The 26,205-nt window shown below is 35.8% G+C and overlaps 1 protein-coding gene and 1 pseudogene across 11 annotated transcripts in view; both read right to left on the reverse strand.

The window, feature by feature from the left end:
• The window catches only part of KIF1B (kinesin family member 1B), a 186,250-nt gene that overhangs the window by 154,767 nt on the left and 5,278 nt on the right, over positions 1 to 26,205 (reverse strand). For 6 of the 11 annotated variants that reach the window (XM_037828559.1, XM_037828551.1, XM_037828560.1 and 3 more), the window contains exon 1: positions 20,777 to 20,882. In XM_037828559.1, the coding sequence (XP_037684487.1) occupies positions 20,777 to 20,882 (106 nt within the window). Of the gene's footprint in view, positions 1 to 20,776; positions 20,957 to 26,205 lie in introns of those variants that run through there. The other 5 variants (XM_037828553.1, XM_037828556.1, XM_037828555.1 and 2 more) reach the window with 1 other exon arrangement.
• LOC119527981 lies at positions 12,888 to 13,420 on the reverse strand (annotated as a pseudogene).

Genomic DNA, 26,205 nt, shown 5'->3' on the forward strand with positions numbered 1-26,205 from the left:
GATCAACTTGAAGAATGGGTTAAAGTGAAGGAGGAGCCACTTCAGATGGGCAGGGAGGAGAAAACAATTCTGTTTAGAACATGTTAAGTTTGAGATGCTTATTACCGTCAAGGTGAGTTAAGTTGGCATCCTGGTACAAGTCTAGAGTTCTAGAGAGAGATGCAGGCTGGAGTATTTATATTTGGGAGTTATCATCACCTCAATGACATTTAAAGATGTTGGCCTGGATTAAATCACCTAGGAAACCTGTCTTCTCTACAGACAGAGAAGAGATACGATGACAAAGCCCTGGTACACTTTTTTTTAATAAGAGAAGTTGTAGGTTTACAAAAAGATCATACATAAATTAGAGTTCCTATATACCACCCTATTATTAACACCTTGAATTAGTGTTGTACACTCATTATAATTCATGAACGACCATTTCATGAGCACTATTAACTATAGTCCATCGTTTACAATAAAGTTCATTACTGTGTTGTACAGTCCTATGGTGTGCGTTTGTTTATTGTAGCACCATATATACAACCTAAAATCTCCCCTTTTAACTACATTCAAATATACAATTCAGTGCTGTTAACCACATTCACACCTGGGTGAACTGTTAACATTAGAAGGTGAGGAAGTGTGGAGAATGACCTGTGCCAAAGGGAGGCAATCAGGAGAGCCTGGGGTCCCAAGAGCCAAGGGGCAAAAATGTTTCAATAAGGAAGTGAAGCTATGTTAGCTACTAGCATTACAATGATTATCATAACCATCTTCTGGACTCCCTAGAAGAATGGGTCTTTGTTCAGGCTTTCTCTTGACTTCCCCAATCACTTGCTCTGCTCATCCTTACCTCTGGCCTTGGCTCCTCATCATCATCCAAAACCTGTGTTTCAAGGCTATTTTCCTGAATTTTCCTTTATGAAGCTGAAAGGCAGCCTCAGCTTCTAAGACCTAATTATACCTTTTTACCAAGCCCAAAGGGAAGATGGTTACCACTTATCCTTTCCATACAACTTGAGTTTGTCGCCAAACTCTTTATTACTCATGTTGTGGCTGATATTCATTATCTTAGGAGAGCTGGAGAAGAACAGGACAGCATCTTTTACCGAAGGATTCACTTGAACACCTTACCCAAGAAAAATGTAAATGCCTTTAAAATGACTAGCATAAAATGTTTCAAAGGTTGTAGTTTATTGAAGAACACAGTTGACCAGATTCTCTTTCTCAGAGACCCTTCAAGTTAAAATTAGCCTTAGACAATGCAGAATATGACTCCCGGGGATGAATGTGGACCCGGCATCGTGGGACTGAGAGTATCTTCTTGACCAAAAGGGGGATGCAAAATGAGACGAAATAGTTTCAGTGGCTGAGAGATTTCAAATGGAGTCAAGAGGTCACCCTGGTGGACATTCTTACGCACTATACAGATAACACCTCTTAGGTTTTAATATATTGGAATAGCTAGAAATAAATACCTGAAACTACCGAACTCCAATCCAGCAGTCTGGACTCCTGAAGACAATTATATAATAATGGAGATTACAAGGGGTGACAGTGTGATTGTGAAGACCTTGTGGATCACACCCCCTTTATCTAGTGTATGGATGAGTAGAAAAATGGGGATAAAAACTAAAGGACAAATGGGGTGGGATGGGGGGATGATTTGGGTGTTCTTTTTTCACTTTTATTTTTTATTCTTGTTCTGGTTCTTTCTGATGTAAGGAAAATGTTCAGAGATAGATTGTGGTGATGAACGCATAACTATGTTATCATACTGTGGACAGTGGATTGTATACCATGGATGATTGTATGGTGTGTGAATGTATTTCAATAAAACTGAATTTTAAAAAAAAATTAGCCTTAGAAAGTCTGTTAAATCTAATTATACTCCCTTTTTTCCTCGCCCTCTTTCCAACTTGGTTACTTCAGCATAAAGACTCAGAAATAATGTTTTAATTACTGAGCTCTAGAAAATGAGGCAGTCAAAACAAGAAGTGTACTTAAAAGCCTTTTTATTCTCCAGAATAAATTTGTTTATCTAATATCTCAAAGTATCTATGTAGCAATTACACTGTTGTTGGCACACTATTTAAGATTTTGCCTGCAACTATAATTAACATACCACTGTGGCAACACTTTAACTTTATATTAACTTTCCTAACAAAGAACGTTTGGGGCTTGTTAAAAAATCTCAGTGACATCCTCAGCACAACCTTCCTCTTCCAAAAGCTCCCTCTAACCAAAATTAAGAAAAATGGCACACAATAAAAGTATTTTGTATATCACTTATGTTCTAAAACCACAAAACCAAAATTCAAAGACAGTTCCTTTACCTTCTCACAGTAATATATTTCTGGAAAGTGATATGATATAAAGCATATTGCCATAAAGCAGATATGATCAAAGATCTCTAATCATAAAGTTTCTTATTCATGTAAAATAACAAACTTAGATTCCAAATCTTATAACCAAAGGCATAAATATACCATGTGTTCACTATTTACTACAACTCTACAGTATCACAGGTCATCAATCTGATTTAAAATAAATATGCTAGTTATAATAAACATTAAACAAATTCAATTAACAACAATTCCGCTCTTCCTAAGGAAATTGGGAATGCTTTTGAAGGGAAATGACTTGGAAGGCCTAGAAGTCATTCAATTCAAGTGGCCCAAATATATCTGAACTGATAATGCTCTTTTTTTTTCATCATTTCCCTGCATCAAAAAGAGACATCAAAATAAATTTTAATCTAAAAATTAAATTCAAATTAGACATAGACATTCAGCATTACTGCAAAGAACAATAACACTAAGTAACTACTATGAGAGGCAGTATGTGTAGCAAGATGGTTAAAAGTGAGTGCTCTAAAGCCAGACAACTTGATTCATTTTCTAGTTCTCCCATTTTCTAGATGTGTGAACCCAGGCAAGTTACCTAGTATCTCTTTGCCTTAGTCCCCTCATCTGTGAAATGGGGGAAGGAAGAATATGTACCTCCCATAGGAGTATTGTGAGGATTAAATGAGTTGAAATGTAAGTGCACATAGTAAGTGCTCAATAAATTTTTATTATTGTGGTTTATTATTAATCATCATGATTTTTTTTCCCACTAAAAGGCAATTCAAAAAGTAAGGCTGTTTTATTTATCCCTTCACCCATTTTGCCTCCTCAGGATATTCATAGTTAACAAAAGGAGCTCTTTGGTATCAGACCAGAACAATGTCATGGGGAAACAATAAGTGCAGTTCAGTAATTTCCTCATTTGTGTTGCTTCTCCCAGAGATTCCCTACCTCTCCCCGTCTCAGCTCAGTTACTCAGATGCCCCTCCTCGATGCGTTCCTAACAGTCATCCCACTGAGCAGATTGCTCATCTCTAAGAAAAGACCAAAAACTCTCTGAGAGCTTGCTGATAACAAAACCTAACCTCCTATAGACCCCACAAAAACCTATCATATTTCTTATTCCCACCACCTATATGTACACAGCATTCATCCCTAAACAATACAAGAAAAGGTTTTGACCCACTAGAAATGTTTTCTATAAAATAATCATATTTCGTGACATACTACTGAAAAATGAAGTCTCTGAAAGCCTAAGACCAGGGGAGGCAGCAGTCCCTCCCACAGTCTCACTAGCTGCCCTCCAGAGCTGGCAATCCCCCAGGACAGCACTTCACAGTCCACTGAGTAGCTAAGAAAAACAATCAGCATTACATTATTGTCATGGACTTCTAAAAACGAACTCCAAACATGTCTGGAGAATTGCAAATAAGGTATTTTAAAAAAGGCATCATTGCCTTCTCCTATGAGAAATCAACAAATGCACAAATAAATGCTGCATGAAATACAGTTTGGATTTCAATGAAGACAATCTCAAGACTAGAACAATCAAATGCAAAGGAAGATTTTATCCAGTCAACTCTTTTTTCTGTTTTGGTACCTAGATGTGAAAACTATTCATGTGAAAATTATTTAGGTAATTAACGGAGTTTAAATTATATGTTGTAATAAAAGCAGTTTCAAACACAAGAGCAAAGGCCACCTCCAACTTGGTGATAGATTCAATTATTTCTTCCTTTAAACATATTCCCACTGAAAATAATTTTAGCACCAAAACTAGCCACAAAAAACAATTTAACAGATAATTTTTAAAATATCGCCCTGTAGGGAATGGTGCTCTCTGGTTCTAAATGGCCCTTCACTGCTTCATGAGTGCATCCGATCCTCACAGGTAACCTGGGAAAGTGGGCTGGGTGGGCACCAGCAGTATCTGCATTTAATAAATGCAGGACCTGAGGCTCAATGTCTGATCATGGAGGCCTAATAAAGTAGGGGTCACAAATACAACAGAATACCATATAGCTATTAAAATCATGCTCTTGAAGAATACTTAAGAATAATTAAGAATGAGTTGAATTAATATATAACTAGGCATTTTACTATTTACTACTAATTTATAAGCTTTGTGCTCAGATAAAGGGGGAAAAAGACTCTCTCTACGTACATATGCTCAGATCTTTCTCTGCATTCATTGATTCATTCGTTTGTTCACTGAATGCCTACTGAATAACAGGTACTATGCTAAGTACTGAGAACAAGACAGATATGGCCCCTACACTCACAACTAATTTCCCAACTTAGGAAGAGACAACAGTTTAACAAGCAATTGTAATTGTGTGATATGGCTGTAAGAATGATACATGTATTAAGACAATAAATACTACAGAACAAAACAAAATAGAGAATATTTAGTATTGAAGTACAGCATTCATTTGATGAGGTCATTTCTACTGCCCAAAGGGCAATAAGGAATAACATATCACTCTAAAAAAAAAACAGTTAACCTCAAATTGCAAGAGGACATAACCAGGGTCAGCTTTTGGATGAACTACGATGATATAAATCAGTGAAAGAATGAACTACACTCAAATTTTAAAATCAAAGTCCCATCGATTCATCTTTATATCAATTTGTCACTTACTATTAAAAGTAATGGATATATCACAAGAAGAAAACAATATTTAAGACAATGTCCACACCTTTCTCTAGCCATCTAACTCCATGTAATCCCCTTTGGATACTATTTGAGATAGCACATCCAGATCACCATGGAATTAAAAATGGCTCAGCATCTAGAAATCCTACAGGTTTCCAATGTCTATTCTGAATATTAAAACATTTAAAAAACTTTCCATAACATAAAAAATACCTAGTAGATATATTTCTCCCCTTTAAGGATCTGTAAAAAAATATTTTAAAATGTGGATACTTTTGATCAAATTGTCTCTATTCTAAGAATTTTTGCTCAGGAAACAATCAAGAAATGTACCCAAATATTTCCCTTCAAGGATTGTATCACAGTGTTACATAAAAAGAAAAATCACAACCAATGAAACTAAATAATCATGGTATACTCATATGGTATTTCATATAGTCACCAACAGTCATGTACAAAATACTTAATTACGTTAAAAAATTAGACTACAAGATAAAAAGCCAGTCATAAAACAGTACATATATTATGACCCAATTGTGTAAAAAAAAACTAGTATGTGCAAAGGTTCCAAAAAGGGATCAGAGGAATATACATCAAAATGTAATTTTCTCTGAGTGGCAGAAGCAGAAGTAATTTTTCTTTCTGTGTGCTTTTTGTATTTTCCAATTTTTCAATTGCTTTTATTTTCAGAAAAGACATTACATGTCTTTTTAGAGCTGACTGGTTTGTGTCATTTGTAGATATACTGAATAGATATGTTCAATAAATTATTCTGTCCGGGGTAAGGATAGGTAGAACTTGTTCTATCTGCGATAGCAAACAAATTACCTTCCTTTTGTATGCTTTTACCAACTAAAGTTAGTATAACTGATATATTTCAAAAGTATTTAAACAAATATGATTGATCTGTAGATATTTAAAGAAAGTTTCTTAATGTAGAGGAGCTACTATATATAGCACATTACAGGAGAAAGGCAAAGCAAATTAAATTTATGGAACACTTATTATGTGCCAAGAACTGTTTTAGGTAGGTACAAGGATATGAAATAGTTTCAGAACTATTCCTTTCTCCACCAGGTTTTTTTTCTTATGAGACAAATTTTACAAAGGAAAAACTGTCATGTCACATTAAACAATTGACAGAGGAAATATACATGCTACTTATTCTAATTTGCTTTAAAAATAGATAAATGACCCAAGATAACTACAGAATAATTCTTTCCCCTGTACACCAACTTCAGTAGTTTCCTAATATTTAAAAACAACAACAACAACAACAACGACATGACACAGGGAGCAACTACTACAGTAAACTGACAGTCAAGTAAAAAAAAGCCTCTTTGTTCATCGAAACACCAGTATACATCATCCTCATTTGCTCTCAGATCCAGTGCTATAAATATGAATGCCCAGCCGGCACTTGTGAAAAACTACAAGACAGGCAAAAAATCAAGACTTCAACACCAAAATGCCATTAAGTGTTGTTCATACAACCAGCCAAACCTCTACTGACAAACGTTAGAAGTCAGCATTTCTGGAATCAAGCAGACAGGCAGAATTTCAAAGATATGCTTATAATTTACCAAAAACAATTTTCCTTTTTTTCACATACAAAAATGTCTCGCTATGACACTGCAAAATAACCAAATGTAATAAAAGCTTTAAAATAGTGGAAAACAAAAGGAAAAACACCCAATATCTCATCTAGAAAAGAGTGCAATCCCATGATATTCTTTATGAACATAAACTTTATCCCAGCAGAAGAAACAACATAAGAAATACAGGGATTCATTCCAGAATATCACCTTAGTAAGTTACCACATAAGAAGTCAAGAAATACTAAAAAAGGTCATGTCAGATGAAGAAGAAAAAGCAAAGTGTGTTTTGGGTCTAAGGGAAGGGAAGGCAAAGCTTCTTCAGAGAACAAGAGGTAGCAGAAGAAGGATCAGGGTTCAGAAGGTCCACAGCAAAGTTGGCAGCCAGCAGACAGGCCTGTGCTAAGGCAGGGGGCCTGGAGGATCACCTGCTCCTGCTGAGGGACTCTGCCACGAGCCTTAGCCACCTTCCTAAAGGAAGCGGAGTCGACCAGCAGTGCCAGTCCTGGACCTCATCCACCGGCCAGTTTCAATCAACTCTAGTAGGGTTAGTGTGGTACCATTTCAGGGACACCTTTATTCCACACACAACCCCACCCCTCCACACACACACAGCCCTCATTCCTAGGGCTCCAAGTCCTGACTACAGAAAAACTGTTTCATTTCAAAAATGTTTAAAGTTTAATGCTACTGGGACCCAACCTGATTTCAATATATTTTGTTGAACTCTTCTTCCTATGCTATAGAAGCCTCTTTATCTTCTTGTGGCTTAACTTCTTACATTCCCAATGACTACATCAGTCATTTAATCAACATGGACAAGTAAATTCAAAAGTGAAAGATTCCTGTTTGGAAAAGGAAGGCAGGGGCAAATTTTGTGGACTTGTGCCTGTATGATATGCCCTGTCCACTGGTATGGATGGGCACGGTTCCACAGCATCTCTATTTTTAAGATTAAGACTGTTTATTCCTATGTTTTTATACTGTTTAAACCAAATGTTTTTATACTGTTTAAACCAAATATTAAATATACAAATAAATGTGTATTTATTTATAAAATACACAGAGTATAAAAAATAAGAAAACAAAAACCTACTTCTTATTCTTAATTACCAGCCAGTAAAGAAACAGACTATTACCCTCTCCTCTGCAGCTCCTCTGTATGAACCTCCCAGATTCCTTTTCCCACTGGTCCCTCTCTAAGGCACCACTCCACCGAATTCTGAGATTATAGCTTCGCTTTCTACATATTTTTACCACACGTGCAGGTACACAGAATAGCTTTGCATGTTTTGAAATTGAGGTAAATAAAACATTCAGTATCTTCAACTTTTTTTTCAACTAAACATCCATGTGTAGCTATAATTCATTTATGATTTCTTTGTGTGTGTGTGTGTGTGTGTGTGTGTGTGTACACGTTTGTGTGTGGTGGGATAATTCTTTTCTTCTTTGCTGTATACTATTATGTAAACATACAATGATTTATTTACCCATTCCCCTGCTGATGGACACTAAGATTGTTTCCAGTTTTGGCTGTGAATTTAAACGCCCAAATCTTTAGCAGCTTTAGTGACTCTCAGTGAAATATAAGAAATTGACAGAGATTATGGAGAGATACATGATTGGGTATGAGTGAGATCTGCAGTTTTCAGAATGAATACTGACAAAGCATAGGTTAAAAAAAAACGGGAAATTCCATCTCTAAGGTTCAAGCGTATGAGAGGCAATGAAATAGCAGCTGAAGAGCTGGTCTTATCTTACTTTTCCAAGCATTCCATAGGCTACTTTGGATTCTATGCTACAGAGTTAATATCTTATTTTGATTTAAGTACTTATGGTTTGGTTTATCCTGGAAAAGATTTGGGAAGACCTCATTCTGAAGGCCAGTGATTCTCAAACCTTTTTTGGAACACAGATATCTCTAAAAATGTGTTCAAAGTGACTATCCTCTACCTAAGATGATATACAAACACACAGAATTCAGGGGAGTGGTGCCTCAGAGAGGGACTGGTGGGAAAAGAGATCTGGGAGGTTCATACAGAGGAGCTGCAGAGGAGAGGGTAATAGTCTGTTTCTTTACTGGCTGGTAATTAAGAATAGACACTGAGAAGTCTATCCATAGACCCCTGGATAAGAAACTCAGACTAAAATTCAAGAAAGAATTAGCTAATACTGAGTGAAAGAACTGAAGACCAACAAGAAAAGACTAGACTACAAAGTTACATAAAGACTCTAAATTTTTTAACCATTTAACCAAACTGGAACAACAAAAAGACATTATCAAAATGCTAACAGTAAGCTGTGGTAAGGAGGTAAGAATAGAGGTAGACTTTTTCTCTCCTTCTATTTTCCAGAATGTTAATAAAGATAAATTATATACATTTGCACTGATTTTCATGTAGTTTTACTAACTTATGCTAGAAAAAGTATATAGACTTAAAAACATTCCTTTTAAGAGCCTACCTTTCCAAACCTCCATTCTGGCCCTGCCCTTCCTCCACCCCAAATTTTTATTAGTGGACTTGAAGTCACTATTCTTTTGTGGCAGTTATGATGTGCAGCATTTGGTTTAGAAATGCGTACATGTGAATGAAAAAGCTTTAAAAAAGTACAAAGTAAACAATTAACAGGAAAAAAATAATACGGTTACTTCTATGCCACTAAGATTTTGGAATTGGGATAAAAAAGACTCTGAGAAAAGAAAATTAATAAATACATGAAGGAGACTTACCAAAGGGCAAAAGACAGATCCTGTGGTAACGGCAAAGCAGAATACCACAACTCAATCACCCGAAGCAGTGTACCTCTCACTTCTTGAGTGAGAAACAGCTTTATCCACCTCCTGTTTTTCAGGGAGAATTTACAAAGTCTCCAGATTTACATATGTAAATTAACCACAAATGTGAGCAGTTAACTAGGCCCCAATTTCATTTTTAAAAGCAATTTGATAACAAACAGAAGGCTTCCAACAACTCCACAAATAAATTAATTACCCTCCCCCAACAAGAGACATGACTCCCCGTGGAGTGAGTCTCCCAGGAATGAGCCCAGCCCTGGCATCAAGGGATTGAGAATGCCTTCTTGACCAAAAGCAGGGAAAGAAAGGTAACAAAATAAGGTTTCAATGACTAAGAGATTTCAAATAGAGTTGAGAGGCTATCCTGGAGATTACTCTTATGCAAGCTCCAACTAGATATTCCAAATGGCCACAATATGCCAAGTCTAAATCAACAGTAGTCCCCAAAATCCTAAAGAATACCCAGGTCCCTGAGATTATAAAAGTTTCACTAAGTTTATTTTTCAGAAACTTAAATCCTCCAGAGTGTTCCTAGGCCAGACAAGTCCCCAAATCCAGAGACAACAGCCTCTTCAAGAACATCAACCAGATGCAGCCCCCTTCCCCATAATGTCGACATTCCTTCTCCACATGAACAAGTTAGGGTTGTCACTACCCAGATATCCCTGCATATTGAGACAGCAATCAAAGGAGAAGAAGGGTAGTTAACAGACAAGATAGGATTTAACAAAGAATTAAAAATACTTCATCTTTATATAAATATATATTTTTTTAGTATCTAGGGTATTAGAAAAACTAGAAGGAAATAACTGAAATGGTGGAACTGTAACCCATAACATTTTCTGAAATTTGCCCTATAGCTACTTGTTAAATCATACTTTGAAAGTTATCACTTTTCTGTAACTATATTCCACAGTAAAACAATGTTAAAAAAAAAAAAGAAGGCTTCCAATGGAAGTAGGAGAACTTGGAATATTACGGGATATCATTAAACAAAGCCATCTGTATCTGCTTGGGTCCCCAAAATGTTAAGGCGGTAACATTTATTTGTGCCACGGAAAAAATTCCCTTGGAGATCAGAAAGTGCTTAAATAAAACTGCTATTACTCAGTTTTCAAATCTGTCACATTCCCTAAAATATTCTTCACCCTCCTCCACATTTTCATAAGAGACCTTACAGCAGGAACATTCCATTGCATTCCATCTGCAATCAGCTATAATCCCCATGAGCAGCAGTCCAGGCCTACTGCCAGCATAGCCGTCTTTTAACACAGCTAACACGTCATTAAAGCAAACTCATTTCAATTTTTGCAATAATTCTTGGTTCAAAACACACACTTTCTCCCAATCTTAAGCCCATTCTTTTGTTGTTTTTTTTTAAAAAACACAAGCCATTAATACTTTCTAAACATAGCATCTTTCACCCAACTGCCTCTCCTAGCACTTAAAAATTATTTGGATTAGATGTTAGTCAAATTACTAAGAAACAGCCAAATATGATTGAAAACAGAAATAGTAAACAAGTAGAAAATAGGAAATGTAAAAGAGTCTAGAGGAAAAGGTTTCTCATACGATTAGACAATTAGCCTTCCAAGAACAGACAACCTTCAAAAGAACCAAAATGACCTAAAGCCCTCGAAGCCATAACAAAGTAGCCATCAACTCTGAAAGTAAGTATTGTGCCAGAAAATCAACCATAATTTCTCCAAAGCTAATTCATTTAATGAGGATTTTTGTTTCAATAGAACAGTGTTAAATTTAAAGTCCTACTCACTACTCAAGGTCCTGCTTCAATGCCGTATCATCTATGAAGTCCTCTGTGACAAACTCACATCTGCACTTTGTAAATCCTTTTTTAAAAGGCGATTATTGATTTGGTCACTTTCACCTTGTATTGAGGTAATTATAGTATGCCCTGACTCTTTACCACAAATTTTAAAAACTCCTTAAGGGCAGGGCACTATGGTACATACAAGTTAGTGATCACAGGCCCACATTATATCAGACTTGAAAGGGAAGAAGGGACAGAAAGGATGGGCAAGGCAGGGCAGAGCCATTGAGCCTGTTCTCTAGAAAGGTGTAGACAAAAATGATGGAAAAACCACTGGTAGTTCAGAACCGTGCTTAAGGTGGTCCAAAGATTGGTTTTTATGACAGATAAAATATAACCATGTGTATTCTAACCAAATTATTAATTACGTTTGATAAAAATTAGGCATCTATTTTGGGAATATAGGTATTCCTAATATATTTTATATATATATTCCCACAATTAAAGAAAAAAAAAAAAAAGCAACTAAAGAGGCAATGACAATTAAATGCAATATTGATCTTGGATGGAATCTACCAAGGAAGGAGAAAAGGCTCAAAAGGACATAATTGAGACATATGAAAAATTGAAATATGGAATGTAAGCTTTATATCAATGTTAAATTCCTTAAATTTGATAACTGTACTTAAGCGAGTATCCTTGTTCTAAGGAAATTAACATGGCAGTTTTACGTGTTCACACAGCATGATGCATACAAAATACACTCAATTGTTCAGAAAATCAATTGATACGTAGATAGATGGATACATGGATAGATGGACAGAATGTTAAACGGCAAATGTAGAAAAATGTTAAAATCAGTGGGTCTGAATATCTAGGAGCACAGTGGTATGATGGAGTTTTCTATATGAAGTTTGTATTATTTTCATAACTGTCCTGTTAGTTTGAAATTATTTCAAAATAAAAAGTTTAAAATAAAAATATCAGGCATCTCTTCTTTAATATTTCATTGAGACAACTTTGTGAATGTAATTAACAAAACTGAAATATATATCTGAATATGGTTAAGAGAGGGAAACATTAGGTTGTGTATATAGTACTAGAATAAACATTTTAAAAAAGATCCATGGAACTGCATGACACAAACTGTGAACCTTAGTTAAACCATCAACTATAGTTAATAATACAATTATAAAAATGTGCTTTCATCAGTTTTAACAAATGTACCACACCAATGCAAGGCGTTAACAATAGGGTGGTATATGGGAATCCTGTATTTTATGCATGATTGCTCTGTAAATCCATAACTTCCTCAATTTTTAAAAAAAGTTTAAAAAGTTAAAAAAAACATATTGGTATTTTTAATAATAATGGAGAAGTTTTTGTGGGAGATAAGCAAGAATGGGTGAATATAGAACTTACACCCCACAAACTCTAAAATTTGATGGCCTCTCCTCAAAAGGTATTTAACTGCGGATCTTACTTTCTTCTTCAGTGTGCTTTCTGCCACAAGTGAAATCCTTCATCCAGAATGAATATCATATATAGAGAATGCTACTTTTTTCCCTAAACTGATGTTATTTCCTATACAATCAAAATAATAAAATAAAAAAGAGAGCTATGTATCTTAGAAACAATGAGACCTAACACCTTCTTTATTAGCCATCAATAGCCTCTTAATGAGTTTTAATACAGATGATCAAAAATTAGCAAAGTCAGAATTTCAAGCAGATGCAGATCCATTTCTCTTAACTATCTATAACTTTGGAAATCCAGAACTACAGAAAAGCTTCTAAATTTCACTACATACTCTCACAGTTTTAACTCTGTCTTTTCTCCTGGACAGACAATGGATTACTCTTCCCCACACCTTATTTATTCAGATAGCAGTTTGATCACACATGGTCCAAGAACACTTGAATAACAAACCAAACATAACCAGGTTTTAAATTGGTCTTCAAACATAACAGCCAATGAAGCCAGGCTCACCTATGATCTCACTGATATAAAACCACATCCACACCTCGGTGGCCACCAAACCATTCAGCAGAGCTTCCTTAACTAGGAGCTCTTTGAAACTACCAGTTTGAGCACTATTTTCTATTTTTTTCAGCCTCTGAATAGCTGTAGGGATCCCTGTGGGGACTGAGAAACACCAGCTAAACCTTGGCATAGTGCCAAGATGTGGCCACTTGCGGTTTTGAGTAAGTCACAGCAGCATTTACCAACACCAGAGCCTTCCGCAAGGTTACAGACAAATTGGACCATGGTTCTAAGACGGAATGTCTGCTGCCCCCAAACAGCCCACTAAATGTCACCCCCTGGAAGAACCCACTGAAGGACCTCCCCCAATGGATAACTTTCTGATATTCTATTTAGTACTTGGCTTACCATTATGCATATAATAGATACTTGCTAATACATAAAACTATATTAACTCATATGGATATTCTTTCAGGCCCAAATCTCAAAGGAACCAACTTTTACAAGTTATAAACCTGAATTGTATTACTCAGGTATTTAAAATATATAATACAGGCAAGACTGAAAAACAGGCTGCTGTTATACCTTATTACTAATTAAAAGGGAAAAAAACTGTCTATCTTAGGAAAAACATGTTCCTGCTTTAACTATATCTGGGAGGAAACCTAACACAAGTGGCTTCTGGGGAGAACTGGTTGACTCTGTGGCAGGTAAGAGGAAGTCTTTCTCCTGCACATTCTTTGCACTTTTGAATTTTACACCATGTGAATGACTGTCTTACCTAGACACAAAAATAAAGCACAATGGGGGGAAACAAAGATAATGCTTTTTAACCTGACAATGAATATATAACTTATAAAAAATTTAAGATTTGTGCGTTTTAAAATGATGTCATTAAGAAAATACATTAGTATCGTTACTTGTACTAATAAAATTTTCCATTTATTTTCATTTTAAGTTGATTTTTGTGTTTCAGGGATGTAGTTTAACACCCATTTTCCACTTACAAGAATTCAGCAATATTTACAAACCTACAAGGAAAGTAGCAGCAGAACCCCTAAGCATCAGTGAAAATCCACCCCACGACACTGATGTGTTAACCCTGACATTTAGTATGTGAACCTATCATGGGGAAGACTAGTTCTTTTTGACATCAATTCTTGCTACTGATCCAGGATTTCCTGAAATCCACCTTTTAAAAAAGAATTTGTGCTACTGAGAGCCAATGCAACAGTCAAAAATTCCTCCAAACTAAGCATAATTAAATGTTTTTTTCACAAAGAGAAACAGGCTTAATAACAAAAATTTAGTTATATATTATGCAAAATTTAACTACGAAGACTGAAGAACAGAAAATAACATACTTTAAATGAGTGACATTCAAGGACAAACAATTATTTCATATGTTGTTCACTGGTTCAATTGTAAGTCTAGCTTAAACTTTAAGAGTAAATGATCAATGTGACTTTTTTATACAGCTTTATAGAGATATAACTTATATAACCTAAAGATCACCCATTTTAAGCATACAATTCAATACTGATTTGAGTCTTTTTCTTTGATAATTATTCACAGGATATATTTCATAGAATAATTGGCACAACTGACAAAGAAAGGTGAAATAAAAACAATGGTACAGTAGTTTAGACCCCTACTTTTGAATCTTTCTTTTTTTAAAATAGTTTCTTGCAAGCCCTGTCTACCAAGTTCATAGAAATGTCTAAGCAATAGAATACTCAAAGTTGTGCATGAACTACCCCGAAATGTGAGCTGTAATATCTAGCTGGCTTTTTGTGAAACAAACATTTCCCATTTGCAAGCTCCTTCTGCACAGAACACTGACAAATGGCCCACACAAGCAGAAGAGGTCAGAATGGTTTACCCAACACTTCAGCAGTAACTTGTATCTCAAAGTGCAATGATTCTGCTTTATCACAAATTTAGATTTTTGTTTTTAAAAACATTTTTATAATAAAACTAAACAGACCAAATAAAAACGGAAATATTGTGAAAAGAAGTTATCCATTTACTGTCCTGCTATCCCACTAAAACCACAGTTAACAATTTTACTTTGTCATTTTATTATTATTCATACACTACATCGTGCCTTTTTTTTTTTTTAACTTACTATAACATTTTCTCATGTTTTTTAAAATATTCATTACTAATTTGGGGTATACATATATTTTGTTTATTGACTATCTCCCTAGACCAGGGTTTGGCAAACTATGGTCATGGATTCAATTTGGCCCAGGGTCTATTTCTATAAAGTCCACAAGCTAAAAATAGTTTTTATATTTTTAAAAGGTCATAAAGAAAAAAAGAATATGTAAAATATTTAATATATAGTCTATAAAAAACAGGTTAGCCAACCCTTGCCCCAGACCAGGGGTGGCAAACTATGACCTCCACGTTTGTAATAAAGTTCACTGGAGCCCAGCCAAGCCCATGTGTTTACACTTTGTCTACAGCTGCTTTTGTGCTACAAATGGCATAGTTGAATAGCTGTGGTAGATACTGTATAGTCTGCAAAGCCTAAAATATTTACTCTCTGGGCCTTTACAGAAAAATTTTGTTGAACCTCCCTAAACTTTAAAGTAGTTTTTAATTTGGGCTATTTCTAATGCTATTTGAAAGATCTTTATGCATATAATTTTTCATAGTTTGGGCAACTTAATTGCGAGAGACTAAAAAAAGTGGAATAACTGGGTTTTGTTAAAGATATTTTTAAGGCTGATCCTGTCCTCTAACATCTCTCTTGTAATATCCTTTTTATCCTCTTGTAAAAGTCCTTGGTGGCAATAAGAATGGAAAGGAAGGCCTGATTCTCCTACAGGTAGCACTTCTCTGGTCCCTGCTAACCTAGACAAGTAAGTTTCCATTAGTTCTGATTTAACATGGGGGATGAAAAAGCAGACAGAAGTAAACTCTCCAGGTGTCAGGTATATGTGAAATATCATTCCAGGCTAGCTATACAAGCCAAAAGGCATATGGAGAGTCGGGTAAGGAAAGGGGTAGCAGTCTCAAAAATGAGCCATCTGTAAGCCAACTTGAAAGGTGAAATCACTGCCCTGCCCCCTACGTGGGATCAGACACCCAGGGGAGTGAATCTCCCTGGCAATGCGGAATATGACTCCCGGGGAGGAATGTAGACCCGGCATCGTGGGACGGAGAACATCTTCTTGACCAAAAGGGGGATGTGAAAGGAAATGAAATAAGCTTCAGTGGCAGAGAGATTCCAAAAGGAGCCGAGAGGTCACTCTGGTGGGCACTCTTATGCACACTTTAGACAACCCTTTTTAGGTTCCAAAGAATTGGGGTAGCTGGTGGTGGATACCTGAAACTATCAAACTACAACCCAGAACCCATGAATCTCGAAGACAGTTGTATAAAAATGTAGCTTATGAGGGGTGACAATGGGATTGGGAAAGCCATAAGGACCACACTCCACTTTGTCTAGTTTATGGATGGATGCGTAGAAAAATAGGGGAAGGAAACAAACAGACAAAGGTACCCAGTGTTCTTTTTTTTTTTTTTTTTTTTTTAATTCAGTTTTATTGAAATATATTCACAAACCATACAGTCATCCATGGTATATAATCAGCTGTTCACAGTATGATCATATAGTTATGCGTTCATCACCACAATCTATTTCTGAACATTTTCCTTACATCAGAAAGAATCAGAATAAGAATAAAAAATAAAAGTGAAAAGAGAATACCCAAACCATCCCCCCATCCCACCCTATTTGTCATTTAGTTTTTACTCCCATTTTTCTACTGATTTTTTTCAATTTTTTAACTTTGTTTATCAAAAAATTAAAAACAAACAGGCAAACATCAACCAAAAAAACCTCACAACATTTCAAACAAAGCAATGGATTAAGGAAAACAAATAACCTAAAATAACTACTTTGCTTCCAATATGTTCCTACCATACCCAAAGAAAATTAATAAACCATGTCCAAACAGAGAAGTAAGAAAAACAAATAATCTAAAATAGCTACATTGCTTCCAACATGTTCCTACCATACCCCAAGAAAATTAACAACCCCTAAGAAAACAAAGGAATAAGAGAAAAAAAAAACCTAAAATAACTCTATTGCTTCCAACATGATCTTACTATATCCAAGAAAGTTTACAAACCATAATCATTCCTGAGCATTCCCATAACTTTGAGATTACCCTCCATAGTTTATCTGTTCTTATTAGATTATCATTCCCCCTCCCCTAATTGGTATCTCTAGGTCCCCTACATTCTACAGTATAAAACATTGTACATTTTTCACAGAATTCACATTAGTGGTAACATACAATATCTCTCTTTTTGTGCCTGGCTTATTTTGCTCAGCATTATGTCTTTTTTTTTTTTTTTTTTTAATCTTCACTTTATTGAGATATATTCATATACCACGCAGTCATACAAAACAAATCGTACTTTCGATTGTTCACAGTACCATTACATAGTTGTACATTCATCACCCAAATCAATCCCTGACACCTTCATTAGCACACACACAAGAATAACAAGATTAATAATTAGACTGAAAAAGAGCAATTGAAGTAAAAAAGAACACTGGGTACCTTTGTCTGTTTGTTTCCTTCCCCTATTTTTCTACTCATCCATCCATAAACTAGACAAAGTGGAGTGTGGTCCTTATGGCTTTCCCAATCCCCTTGTCACCCCTCATAAGCTACATTTTTATACAACTGTCTTTGAGATTCATGGGTTCTGGGTTGTAGTTTGATAGTTTCAGGTATCCACCACCAGCTACCCCAATTCTTTAGAACCTAAAAAGGGTTCCCAGTGTTCTTTTTTACTTCAATTGCTCTTTTTCAGTCTAATTATTAATCTTGTTATTCTTGTGTGTGTGCTAATGAAGGTGTCAGGGATTGATTTGGGTGATGAATGTACAACTATGTAATGGTACTGTGAACAATCGAAAGTACGATTTGTTTTGTATGACTGCGTGGTATATGAATATATCTCAATAAAATGAAGATAAAAAAAAAATGAGCCATCTGAGGCAGCAGTGAACAAAGAGGCAGCTGTGAGTGTGAGATGACAGGAGAAACACACACTTCAACCCTCGGAACATATCCTTGGCATAAACCTGTACCGAACTGTAATTACACTACCTCCAGACAAGAAAGTCCTAGAGCAATTACCCTATATTTTTGAACCAAGAAAACATTTTTTTTCCATCTAGGAATGTCTTATCCTTCAGAAAGAAAACCTAAGGAATAGACCAGAGAAGTCAACCCCAACTATCTCCATGATGAAAGATGACGCAGGCTGACTGGACCCAAACCCAATCTTGTATGAATAAAATAAGCATCGGAAGGATACCTGTGATCTTCTAAGAGAAACATTCCGAGGGTCCAGCAGTATAAACCCATCATTAAGTTTACAACAGACGATTGTGGAATCAGACTCCACTATGGCTAAAGTAAAATACGTCAGCAAATCTGGGTCACCTTGCAATTTTCGGGATGCCTTCAAAATTTCCCTTATCCTGTTATGGCTGAGGGACGCGCTGATGGGCATAGGCACCACAGACTGTAAGCCTCCTCCCTCTAGCTCAATACCAACACGGCAGATGAGCTGGAGTTCTGGTAATCCCACACAGTTTACTTCATGCCAACTTTCACTCTCCACGAGGTCCACGTAAACCAAGAATGCTATAGGAACTTGGCTGGCATCTCCTGTATCTAATTCCATCCCCATCCAGGAAGCATCCTCAGAAGCCCACTAGTGGGTGCCACCACCAACTAGTACACCACCCGGCTCAGACCAGGTCATGGGGCACATCTGTGGTGTACTGCCCAAGTTACAGAATTACTGATGGTCGAGTCTACCACTATTTTAAGTAGTAATTTGCTACAAAACCATATCAACGAATTTAGTAGTACAGGTACAAAGGAAGCCAGCCTAAGTTATTTTTCACCCAAGCAATTCTACAGAGAAACAAGTTAGATGGCATGACTTGTAATTTTGGGAAAAGTTTACAAGTTTATTACATATTTTAGCTATATCTGTTGTTCAACTCAAAGAACCACTGTAAGGAAAGAGTAAGTTTTAAAACCATCTTGGTAAGCTCAAGTGCTATTCTAAATCAAGAAAGAAAAATAATGAACCTCGGGGCTTCCACAGGTATATTTCACTTTAGCATTTAATAAAAATCACCACATATACCTTTATCATCATTAAAATTTCAAATTAACAAGAATTAACCCTAGTTAAATTAGTTCAATTATCCAGGATTTCTCAATTGTAAAGAATTAAATAGTCCATATTTAAATATACTACAGCAATATCATAGGAGAAAAAGCATTTGATGGCTCATTCAGAATATGAAGGAACATGTATGTTTGTGCACACACATGGAAGAGTAAATGGGCTTGGCTAGAACATGGAGAACCTTGACTTTGGTCTTGGTCTTGTGAGTACTGGGGAAAAAGAGAAGGATCTTGAGTTTGATAGTGGTGTTGAAAATCATGCTTTAGAGGGGTTATTCTGTCAGCAGGGTATTCAATTATTTAAAGTAGTAGTTCTCAACTGGGGATTTGCAACATAATCTGGGGAAAACTTAAAAAAAATAACCATACCTGGAACATACTTCAAATCTGCTGAATACCAGACTAGGGAAATCTAGGCTCATCTGCTAATCAAATGAAACCTCTGTGATTCTGTCTTGTGCAACCTTGTTTAAGGACTATTGGATTAGAGATTAAAAGCTCAAAGAACAGTTTGGCTTTTGCAAGTATTCTAAGCATGAGATATAAGATCATGGATTAGGGTAATGGGACTGAGAAGAAGAGAGGAATAGAATAATGAAAATTTATATTTTAAAAGTTTTTGTATGGTATTTCATTAAGAATGTTAACATTAACACAAAGATTCAAAGAAGAAAGAAACAGTCAAAGATGACTCCAAGATTTATAGCATGGGTGCCTAGGAGAATAAGGTTGATAGAAACGGGAAGGTTGGCAGGGATCACTAGTTTGGGGGAGAAGATATTTGGGTTTTTTTATATGTTGAATGTTGAGATATGGCTATATATCAAAGTGAGCTCTGGGGGGTTGAAATGTGTTTTATATCCTGCTTTTTTGAATGCCTTTTTGTAGTGAGAAATACTCAACTAGGGAAGATAAGCTACGTTATATTGACTGGGAGAGTTAATAACTCTAAGCTTTCATTTGATAAATGTCATCACAAAAATATTTGATATATTAAAAAAAAGAAAGCTGTATTCAATGTAAAATAAAATGGAAGACAGACTGGACAAAAAACTGCAGAAAATATAAAAAGATTAATAGCAATAATGTTTAATCATTTGAAACAAAAAATAAAATCACTAAATAATCAGGCAAAGGATTTGAACAGATAATTCCTACAACTGGGAAATACAACCATTCATTCATTCAACAAACTTTTACTGAGTTCTTATATCAGGTGCTGTTCTAAATACTAGCAAACAAGATACTGGAGGTCTCTGAGCATTCTGGTAGTGGACAGAGAGATGGGCAGTAGTTTATAGCCAAAACCCAAATGTCAATTTATTCTTATCATACCAAAAAAAAGGGAAGGGAGGGAGGAGAGGAGGCAAGACAGAGCCAATAGAAAACAACGTGTACTTACTGGTGGAGCTGCCCTGCATCTGAATGATGCATTTAGACTCCTTGCTGGTCTCTCGAGAATTGAAGGGCCGCACCCGGACGGCCACCTTTACTGAGGCTCCTGACATGCCGATGGCCTTGTTAGAATATGCAGTCCAGAAATAAAGAATCAAATCTTCTTTTGAAGTTACGTTCAAGTTTCCTTTAAAAAGAAAAAAAAATCCATACAGGGTAGTCAGAATTAAAGAAAGCCTGGGCTAACTTGAGTATAAGAGCTACTATCTTAGAACTATTTCTTTCCATTTCTAAAATCCTTATCCCTTTTCTCACCTGGAAATCTTATATTCTCAACAGTAAATTATCAAATAGAAAATTAAAGGCTGAAATGTTTTACTATTCTATTATCTCTTTCCCATACCTAGAAGTCCCTAAACTCAGTAATAAAAACAAACTGGAAAGTAACAGGTATCTTACTCTCTGTTTCTAGATTAATTTTCAGAAATATATGAGAAGCACAATATGTTTATCTGAAGACAGCTCCTTAAACAACTAACTTTCCATCTGCAAAGCCAGTTACTTTCTTTAAAGAAACGCACTGAACTTTCTATACTTCAATTACAGTTTTGAAAACATTCAGTTACATGATGTATAATAAAACAGCAGAGGAAAAAGATAAGCTCTACTCAGTTCCTTTAACTTCTAACTATCCAGTGATTTCCTTTAATTTACAACAATCCTTTCATATGTATCTCATTCAGTCTTCACAACCAATTTGTAAAATAAGTAGAGAAGGATCCGAGACTCAGGTTCTATCCTCAAATGTGCCACTGACTCATAGCAGAATCAAATCACTACATTCTACCACTAAGAAAGCCACGGGAAAAAAAAGTGAAAATTTTTTAGAGGAATAGTTTTCTCCCCAAAAGAACAAAACCAATACTACTCTGTGTAAAGAGCCCATGTAATAATTTCCACAAGAAACAACAGATCCCTCTAGACAGGGGAAGAAATTATATCCATTATATAAAATCTTCAAAAGAACCAAACAAAAGAAAATACTTTAAAAAGAGTGCTATGGTTTGAGTCCCATTACCAGGGAGCCCCAACTTACATCTGACTCATTTTTTTCCACATACTGAAGAAGAGATCAGAAAGCTAATCTTCAACTGGACAGCTACCAATGTTTTCCCAGGAAAAAGCAAAAAATAAAACAGAACACCAAAGTCACTGTCTTACGTTCTTAAGAGCATTATCACTGTTTGAAATTCTTACGTTTTGGCAATACCTGAACCAAATGGTCAATTTTAGCATCACTAAGAGGTGGGACACCTAAGCAGTACCTGCCTCCTAATGTGCTACAATAGGAAACATACAGTATCACCTATTAAGTAACCCCGAATCAAATCAAACCTCAGACCTCACTACTAGTTTACAGGACATATAGGGAACAAAGACACAATTTTAAAGACATCTCAAAGAGGTAATCAGTTCAAACCAAATTATGGAAAAATCTACAAGACAAATCACTCAGTTTCTTCAAATAAATGGCATAATGGGGATGAGGGAAACAGAAAAGAGATATGTTACTTATTAACCAAATGCAAAGATTTTTCAATCAAGAAAATCTGTAATGAGACGTTTTCCAGATAATCGGGGAAATTTAACTATAAATGGGTATTAGATGATGTTAAGGAATTTGTTAGGAAAGGAAAGAGCAAACAATACTGACAAAATGTTGATAAGTACTGAATATTGTGAATGTTTAAATTTAAACACACACACACACACACACACACACACACACACACACACTTTTTTCTTTTGTGTTCTACCCAGGGTTCAGCAAAGTGTTAAATGCTGCTGATTGACTTACAAACAAAACAACAAAGGCGGAAGCCTCTTTGCTGGGTTTCAGATATAAAGTACCATGCATTTGTAACCATGAACCAAAACACTAACATCTCTATTACTGAATGTCCCCAAACATACATTTTCAACAGAAGATTTGATTCCTCTGCCTAGGTACCCTGCGAGCATTTCATTCAACCTAACACAGCCAAAACCAAAATGTCTCTCCACCTCCCCCAAACAATACCAGCTCTTCTGCCTCTTCTCTGTTTCTTTTAAAGTTCCCACCATTCTCCTGTTCCAGCACAGGCTTCCAGCTTCTACTAATGGAATCTCTCTATTTCTACCTCCTCCACCCAGCAGGCCTTCAGCACTTCTCACCGGAGGTGCCAACCTTCCTACCAGTTTTCTCTTTCTGCCTCTTACTCCATCCATAAAACACAATACTGCCAGATTCATCTTCCTGAAGCACAACTCTATTCCCATCACTGCCCCACTTAAAAACCTTCAAAGTTTCCCTACTATCTACCAATGACTTAACTCCCCACACCTGCATTCAAGGTGTTTTGAAACAAAAACTACCTATTTTACAAGCCCACAAAACACTGCCTTCCATCCACATTCCTTAACAACCACCCACTGAAGGATTTCCTGAACACATCTCATGTTTTCCTGTTTCTTGGCCTTTGTTCCACTGTCCTCTACTCACGGTGCCCTTTCTTCTCTCCTGTATGTCCCAAAATCTAATTTATTTTTCCAGGTCCTTCTCACATGCTACCTCTAAAGTCTTCATAGACTTTACCCACTCTCCACACCAAATGTTCTCCATCCAACATTTCTCAACTCACTGACCTCGCCCAGGCCAGAAGTTATTTACTTTTGTTACTCATATTTCTAATCCCCTACATTACAGGGTCTTGAATTTAAAAAGTTTTAAATTTTTGATTGAACTCCTAGTTACTGTGTATCGAGAGACTAGTATTTGAATGGTAGTAATTAAAAAACATAAGTTGTTCCAGAAGAGAAGGATCATTTATCAAGAGGAAAAGGGATTAAGATTAATTTAAAATTCATTCCTAATTAAAAAAGCTAATAGCCATCATTTTGAGAAGTGACATATACATTTTTCAATTACTTTTCCAAAACAACCTGGACCTAAATAAGTTTTTTCTGATTTAACGGTCCTGTGACAAAACTGCAACTATTTTCAAAAATGAGCTAAAATTTCACATATTAATAGGAACTACAGTTAAGTGGAATACAGAGTTAACTTTGCTACTTCTCTACCATGTAAGTATCTCCCTTATAACAGCTGGCCATTAAAGCTTCAAAACTCCTTGCTCCTTTAAAAAAATTATTTCATTATATAAAGCTGAAATCAAGTTAAATCTAATAAGAAACAATAATTAGTATTTTAATAAGTTACAGAAAAACATTTTAAATAATTAGCATAAAATACATTTTCCAAGTTTTAAAGAGACAGGAAACAAAGCAGTAGGAAAGGAAACCATATGTACTCAAATCACTTACACTAACTGAAGCTGTGAGCCTCAGTTCTAGACTGTTCCTCTGACCAGCTGTCCTTCCTTATGACATACAATTAGAAGCATTAGGAAATCGGAATGGAGCAAAAATTCCAGAAGCATTCACTAACATTAAAGGGATAATAAAACATTTAAATCTAATTCATTTAAATTTTGCTCAACTAATTTTTGCCCATTTGCTTGATAGTGATATTGCAAAATTCTCACTTGCTGTCAGAAGTAGACAGGAATATTAGGAGTCTAAGGAGAAGATTAATTCTCAAACTGATTGATCAGCAAAGTGAATAAACAATAAAATACTAGTTTTTGGTTGGTTCGTTTCTTTTTGAATTTTTTATTTTGAAATAATTTCAAACGTAAAGTGGCAAAAACAATATACAAACAACAGAGAGAACTTGTAATGTCCCTTCCACCCAAATACCCCACTATTCACACTTTGCCACATTTGTTGTATCACTCTCTCTCTGTCTAGTGGTTGGTTTGTTTCTGTAATATCTCCTTTTCTACAGAAAACGATCAAGATTATATTTATAAAACAAAGGTAATTTCATGTCATTCTCTCTCAAGAAACTTCAACTGGTTTCCATCACTTTAGAACATAACCTAAAACTTCAAGGGCCTCCACAATCCAACCTCCCTTCTCCACCTCAGTTTTCACTGCCCAACTCTAAGTGTTCTTCGCCTCTTACTGCACAATACACTTGGACTCCTGGAGGCCCAATTTCCCTTCCCAAGTCTGAATCTTTCAAGAACAAAGTCAAATGTCACCATGAGGCCAGAAGCACAAAGCCAGAGGTTCCCTGATATCCCTCTGTCAGCGTCAAAAGTCATACCTATTTCTTCTTCTGTTGACACCTCATTTTCCTACTTCATTCTGCCCTGCTACAGTTAGGGGTTCATTTAACTATCATGGTTGATGCTTCATTCAGTTCATTATTTGCTAAAATTAAGAATAGATTTTAACCAAGAAATGCAGTCTTGTAGGTTCAATATTAGCACAATTTGCTGTGCAGCAACAAATTTACAGTATCAACAAATAGTTTTTTTAAAAAGATAAACTTTTCCACATTTTAAAAACTGAATTATAATTTAAAGAAGAAATGGGTACCCAAAAGTAAATCTCTGTAGCCAGAGTGCCATGACAATTTCCTTATTGTAAAGGTTTCGCATTTCTCAGTCTAATATTTTCAATGAAGACAAAGCAGGTTTTAAGGCTCAACGCTATGTCACCATTTTAATGATAAAATGGCCAAAAACAATCTTTTATGTGTGTATATATATATTAACTATTCTTGGCCTTTGATTCTTTGGATAAAATGCAGCCATGGGCCAAGCTGTGTAAGCTCAACACAGCTCAAATGTTAGAAAAGCTTCTTTCTGCATTCTAATCCAAAGTCAAGAGCCAGGATGTACAGGAAGTCTTCAGGCTGAATTTCAATCTCAAATGTGGCTAAACAAGCTCAGTCAGCTTCCCCAATTGTTCTCTTTTAACCTCTATCTAAAATAATCTGATACAAATTTTATATTTATTAGATATATGTCCTTCTGCCACTGCAATTAAGAAATCAAGTATTCTCCTTTTCACTGGTGAAATGATTTTATTCTCATTCAGGAGGTGCATGGAAAAACAGTTCCTGTGGCCCATGGCTTAAAATAAACTATACCAAATGAAAGTGATTTTTTCATTTTTCTTTTCTTTCTTCTTTTTGGATGTGGCTGAATCACCAATGCTGGAATAGTTAATACTAAACTCAATTTATTAAACCAAGTAATTCCAGTATCTGAAGGTGCATCCTACAGATTCTCTTTGAGAGGACCACCGGAACCTCTGCCACTCAAATCCCAACATTCCACTAAAGTTCTCTTAATGTCAAAGTGAGTAACAAATGACACCTGCTCCAGAAGTTATCCGTGATAAAGTGAACTCAATTCAGCCATGGTGTAGAAATGGTTAAGTTACAATCAGAGGTTAATTCAAGTTTTCGATTGAGTCAAGGTTCCTTCTTTCTGAAATTGGCACCTGACCACACCTTTGCAACTACATACTTGGGAGGTAGCT

The sequence above is a fragment of the Choloepus didactylus genome, chromosome 2 (genome assembly GCF_015220235.1).
Source record: "Choloepus didactylus isolate mChoDid1 chromosome 2, mChoDid1.pri, whole genome shotgun sequence".
NCBI classification, from domain to species: domain Eukaryota; kingdom Metazoa; phylum Chordata; class Mammalia; order Pilosa; family Megalonychidae; genus Choloepus; species Choloepus didactylus.